Below are 8,204 nucleotides of genomic sequence, written 5' to 3'. Positions count from 1 at the left end.
AATTTTACTGAAGATATTGCTAAAGAATGGCAGGAAACATGGAACACAGATAATAAGTGACGACAATTCATGTGGAAAAAAAGAAACCCTATATAGGCCTATAAAGTTGTAGAAATAGAAAAGAAGAGGTCATAATTATGAGGATGAGATTTGTACTCAGATATTAAGAAGTAATGTTGTTGTAGACATACAAGTCATCATAAAGTGGATTAAAAAAGTTAAGAAAATGTTTGGATTAAAGGTTTGTGTGAGAGAGAGAGCAGATATAGTGTAAAGTGAAAACCATGGGAGTAATGTATCAATAGGAAAGTGTCAAAAAAGCTTTAAAAAAAGACTTTTATTTTGGCGTGGCGCATGACGTCATCAGGCAGCGCCGCTTCACCGCTGTGATTCAACTGGTCAAAGGTTTGTTTGAAAACGTTTACACAGATATAAACCAATTTAAAGTTAAAGTTCTAAAGTTTTAAGTTTTTTATATGGTGCTAAATTATATTCCTGCTTTTGGAAATATTATTTTAACCCTTTATACAACGTAGTACTATTTTATTCTGAGTAACTGATGGCTATTGTTTGAATAAAGTAACAGCAAAAGTGTGTAATAAGTGTTTTAAAGAAACATTTTACCTGATTTATTTTTGTTAATTACTCCCATAAAAAAACATTGAAGCAAGTGTTGAAAAGAAGTTATTTTGTTTCTGTTCATTGTTTTGTTCATTTTAAACAGGATAAAGTGTCACAGAGAAAAACTCCTGCTGAAGCGACTGATCTCTACACTGTTATAAAGATGGCGTTTATTAAAGAGGAGAGTGAAGATATGAAGATTGAAGAGACATTCACAGTCAATCAGGAAGATCTGCAAGACCAAACAGGTTGATTTTCATTCTCAAATACCAACGCAGTCATTTGATCCTCATTCAGATATATTTTAATAATAAGAATACTAAATTAAATCCATCTTGCAGCCCTGAGTGTGCTGCCTAGTTCTCCTAAATGCACATAAACACTGATTGAAAAACAGGAATGAGTTTCTTTTGTCACTTTTCTTATTGGTTTTGTCATTCTTTTTATGTATTATTAGTCTCCCATTTTCTCTACCTTCTTAAGGTTATCAGAATCAGAAAGAGCTTTATTGCTTTTCTTTTTCTCCTGCTGTTGGTAAGCGTCCTTGAGCGCTGGCGCTATATACAATAAACAAAAACAGTAAATTAAAAAAAGTTCAACTGAGCTGACGATGTTTGACCTACAGCAGGGGCGGACTGGCCATCTGGCAATTCTGGCAAATGCCAGAAGGGCCGGACCATTTTTTAAATGTGGGCCGGTCAGGTTTTTTTTTTTTTTTTTTTAATATGTATTGTTTTTACATGCTTTTACAAGCTTTTATCTCTTACAAGATGTGATATTATGATGATATAATAACAATAATAATAATAATTAGAACAATAATAATAATAATAAATGTTGCGCATTTGGTCCAATCGGCGACGGCCGGCTGGTTTCGAGAGGGGCCGACCCAATCTGAGGTTACGCGGCCGTAATCAAAATCTAGCAAGAATGTAAAACAAACAATAAGTGCCACACAAGCTAATTGTCAGAGATGTGCCGTAAAAAGAAAAGGCGGTGCCGAAAAGCTCAGAGAAAGAGCGCAAAAGGGCTCTAAAATCAGACGCTGCCAAATGCATATTACTAAAATATTCTCGAACATTCGGCTGCTGCATCGGAGGACAGTAGCGCGGTAGAGGAGGTAAGAAAACAGAAAATGTACGTCTAAGTCATTATACTAAAACATACCAAGTAAATGTCTCGCCATTCACGCTACTTCTGACAGTTTGTGACAGTGCATTAAACACAGTGACTACATTGTGTTTAACAGTTGTCAGCTTAGTGTAGAACTCCCCCACATTTTAATAGGTCATTATCAGCAGATAACGTGATTTCTGGTATACAGACTGCTGTATGCTACTAGGAATATATTCTAACATGCTAAAGAACCTAAAGCTATAGCCACAGTACTGTATGCATTTGTTGTGAACTCTGAATACATAGCTAGACTTTAAACTAATACATTAAATACATGCATAGGTTACAGTACATAATCATCTCATTGTCAGGGAAAATGAGATTCAATCTATCCAGAATTATTTTGACTCTTTATTCTTTCCACAAAGTTTCCAACAAGTACTGAGTATGCAAGTGCTAGCAATCACTTTGGGTATCCTTGTGGGTTGGTGTGGTCTACAACAAATTAAAATAAACAAATTAAGGAATCAGAAAAAATAATAATACAAATAAAGATCCTAAAACACTTCCATGTACAATCAACAAGGGGTATGAGATCCCTGGTTGCTAGACACACTTCAAAATAGAAGCTCATGTGAGCCATTTTAACACTGTGGCTCTATTTAAAAATAAATTAACCCTATGATAGGAGCCTGTGAATGTGTATCACACACAGACACACACACACACACACACACACACACAAATGGAGATGCAGCACTAGCAACACTTCAGCATGATTTCACAAATAACTATATATCATGAAGGATTAAAAATGTACAAATCTGCTGGTACACACAAATATTGCTGCTTTTTTTCAGTTTTGCTTTATATTCTATTCATTTCGGTGCTATTGTTATTACTTAATTGTATTAATTTGTATACAGGGTTTCCGCAGGGTCTTAAAAAGTCTTAAATTTAAAAAAATATATATATATTAGGCCTTAAAAAGTTCACTGAAATATTGTGTTGTATGTCTTAAATCATTTTAAACTGTTCTTAATTTCCCTCTATCCAAGTAAAGCTACCCAATCTGGCCAAATCATTTTTTTTTATTGCAAAGAGATTCAGTTTATAACAGCTGTTACATTATTTTCAGCAAATTCTCCAAATTAAATTCCCTAATCATGGAAGGAAAAATAAAGCAACACATCCCTTTACATTATCTTCAATTAATACAAAAACTATTTACTAAAGTTACCAGACCATTAGAAAAAATCCTTTGTGTTTAGCCCTGTATAAGTCTAAAATTGTATTTATAATGGTCTTAAAAGGGTCTTGAAATGTTTTAAATTTGATTTGAATAAACCTGCAGAAACCCTGGTATTCAAATGTTCAGAGCAGTCAGTAAGAAAACATTTTGCTGCAATCTTTACATCCTATACAGTGTTTATTAACTAGGGTGTTGCCAATACCAGTGCTGTGAGAAAGGATGCTACGGTAGGCCTAGCAGAGACAGGGAGGAGTGTGGTAGAGGTAGAAAAAAAACAAAAACATTACACACTGTACTTTGGGTTTGTAGTTAACTCTACAGTAGAGGTGAACACATGACAAAAAAATGGAGTTAAGTCTACATAGTTACATTTGAACTTAACTGTAGAACAGGCCATAATTGTAAATATTTATTCTTTAGGTCACCTGTAATTGTTTCATAAGCACATGTTTATTCAAAACTAGAATGAGTCAAGCCTAGCAAAAGCAGTGATTCAAATAATGATGACACAGTGACTGTAGAGACCAGCAAAAAGCATGGACACAATAAGAGTCAGGCAAGGGTGAGGAACAAGTATAATCTCAGACAGCCATACAGGCATATTAAAATTGCAGAGTCACAGAGTTAAAATGGATGAGAAGATGTAGAATCAGACAATGTGTTTACTGTCAACATAGAAACAAGGAGAAGCCAACATAGTCTATTGACCGTGCCAATAAACAACAACACTTCAGAGAATGACAAGTATTTGTGAATAAAAGTATTCTGAATGTAGTGCTGCATGTCCATTTGTGTGTAAAGGTGTGTGTGTGTGATACACTTGGTTACTCCTATCATAAATAGCAGACAAATGGTAAACAGACAGCACAGGGATTTGAAATTATTTTAATTTAGTTTTACTGTATGTATGAATTTGTTATAAACGGGTTGTTTTTCTTCCAGTCACATACATTAAATGTTTAAATATCTATTACATATATGGTACTGCTTATATTATTTCACTATCTGTACACCAGTATAAGTAGTGAATGTGCGTGTCTATCGGTGGGGCTGTGTCGGTGTGGTCATGCGGGCTGGTGTGGCTACAGTGCCAGGGCTGAATTTTTGTCCCAGTCCGCCCCTGTCTCCCGGTGCTCACGTGGGTTTCTTCCAGGTTCCCCGGTTTCCTTCCACTGTCAAAAAACATGCAACTTAAGTTAATTGACTAATCCAAATCGGCACCATAGACATGCTCTTAGTAAGTAATTATCTCTTAAAAGCAATTACTTTCTGTTTATTAGCTACTACAGCAGACGAGTTCTCGAGATCTACCCGAGCTCAAACTTCCCTTTCGCCTTGCAAATGGGAGAGAGCCTCAGGCTCGAGGATCATTAAGTGTAAACACTTAAAATGAATGAAAACAAGTTGCAAAGTATGTCATCTTGCCATCTCCTCATCACTCCAGTTTACAGCAAACCTGACATTAATCATTTGCATATGTCCATTCATTAATTTTCCTTCGGCTTAGTCCCTTTATTCGTTAGGGGTCATCACAGCCGAATGAACAACCAACTTATCCAGCATTTATTTTAAACAGTGGATGCCCCTCCAGCGGCAACCCAGTACTGGGAAACATTTGTTATATAAGTTATTTACAAGAATGCAAACTCACAAAAATAAGCGTAATTTATGCGTACTTGCCATGAACATGCAGGAATTGTCTCAATCGGGTCTTCCAAGCAATTTACAAATGTTTAAATCCAGTGGAAAATGCACAACACACAGCATGAGTAATCCAGAGCGAGTGCATTTGATAATTTACATTTAAAGCCACAGGCACAAAAACAGCTTGGTTTTCCTCTGACCCCCAAAATTAAATCTTCTGTAAGGTATATGATCTGATTTTGAGCTGAAACCTCAGACACATTCTGGGAAGACTTATTTTACATCTTGTAAAAAAGGTTTTATAATGGGAATTCTTTAAAGAGATTGTTGACGCAGAAATTAAAATAGCCTCACTATTTACTTTCCCTCATGTAGTTTTAAATCTTTACGAGTTTCTTGGTCCTGTTAAACACAAAAGAAGATCTTATGGAAAAAACGCTGGCTTTCTTTGTGTTCCAGAAGAAAGGAAATGTTTAAAACCACATGACACAGAGTAAATGATAAGGTCATTTTTATTTGTGGGTGAAACATCCATTTCATGCTTGTCGCTTTGTGGCTTCATTCTAAAAGTTCATTTTTTTTTTTTTTTTTAAGACCTGATGGTGCTGAAAGAAGAGACTCATCAATGGAATGAAATGGAAGACAAACATCAAGACATATTGACTGATGAAAAACCCACACTCACTAAAAAGACTTCATCACACGGAAGACCTCGGAAATCCAAATCTATGTGTAATTTCAGCAGTAACCAGTGTAGAAAGAGTTTCAGTCAAAAGCCAAAGCTTGATGTTCACAATAGGGAGAAACTTTACACCTGCAATAAGTGTGGAATGAGTTTTCCTAAAATTCATGGCTTTAAAGCCCACATGAGAGTTCACATTGGAGTAAGGCCGTACAAATGCCAACAGTGTGGAAAGAGTTTTACGCAAAATAGCAACCTTGAAGTTCACATGAGAACTCACAATGAAGGAAGAATTTTTACTTGCACACAGTGTGGGAAAGGTTTTGCTAAAAAACACAACCTTAACATCCACATGAGGATTCACGCTGGAGAGAAACCTTACACATGCACAGAATGTGGTCAAAGTTTCCCATATAAAACCACATTCAATAGCCACAGGAGAATTCACACTGGAGAGAAACCTTACAGATGCACAGAGTGTGGTAAAAGTTTCACACATAAAAGCACATTCAATAACCACAGGAGAATTCACACTGGAGAGAAACCTTACACATGCACAGAATGTGGTAAAAGCTTCACGCATAAAAACACACTCGATAACCATAAGAAAACTCACACTGGAGAGAAACCTTACAGATGCACTGATTGTGGTAAATGTTTCCCATATAAAAGCACATTCAATAACCACATGAGAACTCACACTGGAGAGAAGCCGTTTGCATGTGCTCAGTGTGGAAAGAGCTTCAGAGCCAAAGCTAGCCTCATGAATCACATGAATGGTCACACTGGAACCATAGTGTTCACATGTGATCAGTGTGGAAAGAGTCTCACACACAAAGACTCCATTAAGAACCACATGAAGACTCATTTGGTAGAGCGTTTAAGATGCAGTGAGTGTGGAAAGGGCTTTAATTGTAAAAGAAGCCTCAACACTCACATGAAGCTTCACAATGGAGAGCAGAGTCCTCAACATTGAGGCCTTGTCCACACAAACACGGGTATATTCTAAACGGCAGCTTGTTCATGTAGTTTGGCTGTTCATTGACATGGTTTATTTATAAACTACTTTTGAGAGGATCATGTGCTATGATTGTCCACAGCTGGTCCTGCATTAGCTAACACACCAACCAGATGATTTCTAAACCACTATAAATAACCAAAGTTTCTTATCTTAGTTATTTTCCACCTATCCACACAAGTGGATAAGTTTATCTATCCACACAAGTCCCACAATGATAGTAACCTGTTTAGCAGAATATATTGACAGTTCTGATGTTGTTCTTTTTTTAGAAAATACTTCCAAATCAGGAACACATGCTCCTATTCTTGTAACCCCTTATCTGGGTCTTTAGATCCATCAGTATACATTTGTGTATTTTCCAGCTATAAGCTTATACACATTTGGCTTATAGTACCTGATTCCTCCCATTCATTTCTTTTGTCCAAGATCTCAAGATTGATTTCAACTTCAGGTATTATCCATAAGGGGACTTCACTCCATACTGGGCTTTTATTACCCACTATATTAAATACTTGGTGTTTTATTTATTTATTTATTTTTTGCTATATTATGTATATTCCATCCAAATCCTCTTCCTCTATTATTAGTATACTCCCAACAATCTATTAAAGATTCTTTTACAATGTTATCTCCAGCATAGCTTTTAATAGATGACCAATACGCCAGCGCCAATTTCTCCCTACGCAGATATAATGGTTATTAATTTGTTTCCACAATCAAAGCTTTAATCTGTGTTGATTTTACAGCTCCTATACACATTCGAAGTGCTCTATATTGGATCCTATCTAGTCTTTTTAAAATGGTCTTTGATGCTGCCGCATATATTATACACCCAAAATTAAGTACCAATCTTATTAAAGCCTGATACACTGTGAGCATTAATGATCTCTCTGCTCCCCCTTCTTTGCCTGCTAATGCCCTCATTGCATTTAATGTTTTCCTACACTTCTTTTCCACTTTCTCAATATGATTTTTCCATGTGTACCTGCTAGATATTTAAATTCTTTAACCTCTCTCCGCCCCGGACAGAGCACCATGGGTGGGATATTTGCCTGAACGCTGATCAGCGAAAGCTGATTGGCTGCCTGTATGTGGCTTAGAGAAAGCTGATTGACTGCCTGTAGGCGCTCGGTGATAGCTGATTGGCTGCCTGTTCCTTAAACAGTCTCTTGACAACAGAGGGAAACATTTGTGGACAGAAGATTCATTTGTCTTCTTCAGTCTCTTCAGAGTAATATAACATTGTTTCTGTGCAATCCCTGATTGTATAATACCTTTAGTCAAGACCGGCCCCGAAGTTTTTTTTTTTACATTAATTTATATTTGACTGCACAAATCTTCTCAGTACATGTCAAACAAAGACATTCCCTCAATTACTAATAGATCTCGGATTTCTTTACCTGTTTGCGTGAGCTTTTGGAATATATTTAAGTGACAGAATGGTATGAGTTTTAAATAAATTCCTCTTATAATAAAGTTGGTGAAGTCTCTACTCATAATTGCTCTCCACTAAATCACAACTTGTTCAATCTAATAATAATATTTCCTCAAATGCTCTTTACTGTATTCAGTCTGAAGAAAGTCATTTGCTTTGGGAGTATACTTACTATCAAGTGTTTTGCGTTGACTTTTCCAGTTCTCCTAAAAATGCTATCATCCAAACTTTTGTATCCTTTAAAATTGTATTTTTAGTTACTCTTTGAAACTAGCCTTCTTACTATACATGCATTTATAGCGTCTTTCTACATTTGGCATCCAGAGATTTTGATATGTATGTGAACTCTATTAATTACTCAAAAACATCAGAATGTTATTGTGCATTATGTCCATATAGGACTGCTTCAATCTTGTGGGACATCAAAGGCACT

The 8,204-nt window shown here is 36.1% G+C and overlaps 1 protein-coding gene across 1 annotated transcript; it reads left to right on the top strand.

Annotated features, from left to right (window-relative positions):
- Positions 1-365: 365 nt before the first annotated feature.
- LOC100537572 (uncharacterized) lies at positions 366-7,812 on the top strand. The gene is made up of 3 exons (XM_003198415.7): positions 366-405; positions 725-869; positions 5,228-7,812. Exons 2-3 carry the CDS (start codon positions 785-787, stop codon positions 6,289-6,291), a joined length of 1,149 nt encoding a protein of 382 aa, XP_003198463.4. The 5' UTR covers positions 366-405; positions 725-784; the 3' UTR covers positions 6,292-7,812.
- Positions 7,813-8,204: the final 392 nt, after the last annotated feature.

Source organism: Danio rerio, chromosome 4 (genome assembly GCF_049306965.1).
Source record: "Danio rerio strain Tuebingen ecotype United States chromosome 4, GRCz12tu, whole genome shotgun sequence".
Classification (NCBI taxonomy): domain Eukaryota; kingdom Metazoa; phylum Chordata; class Actinopteri; order Cypriniformes; family Danionidae; genus Danio; species Danio rerio.
This window is presented reverse-complemented; position numbering and strand designations above follow the sequence as displayed.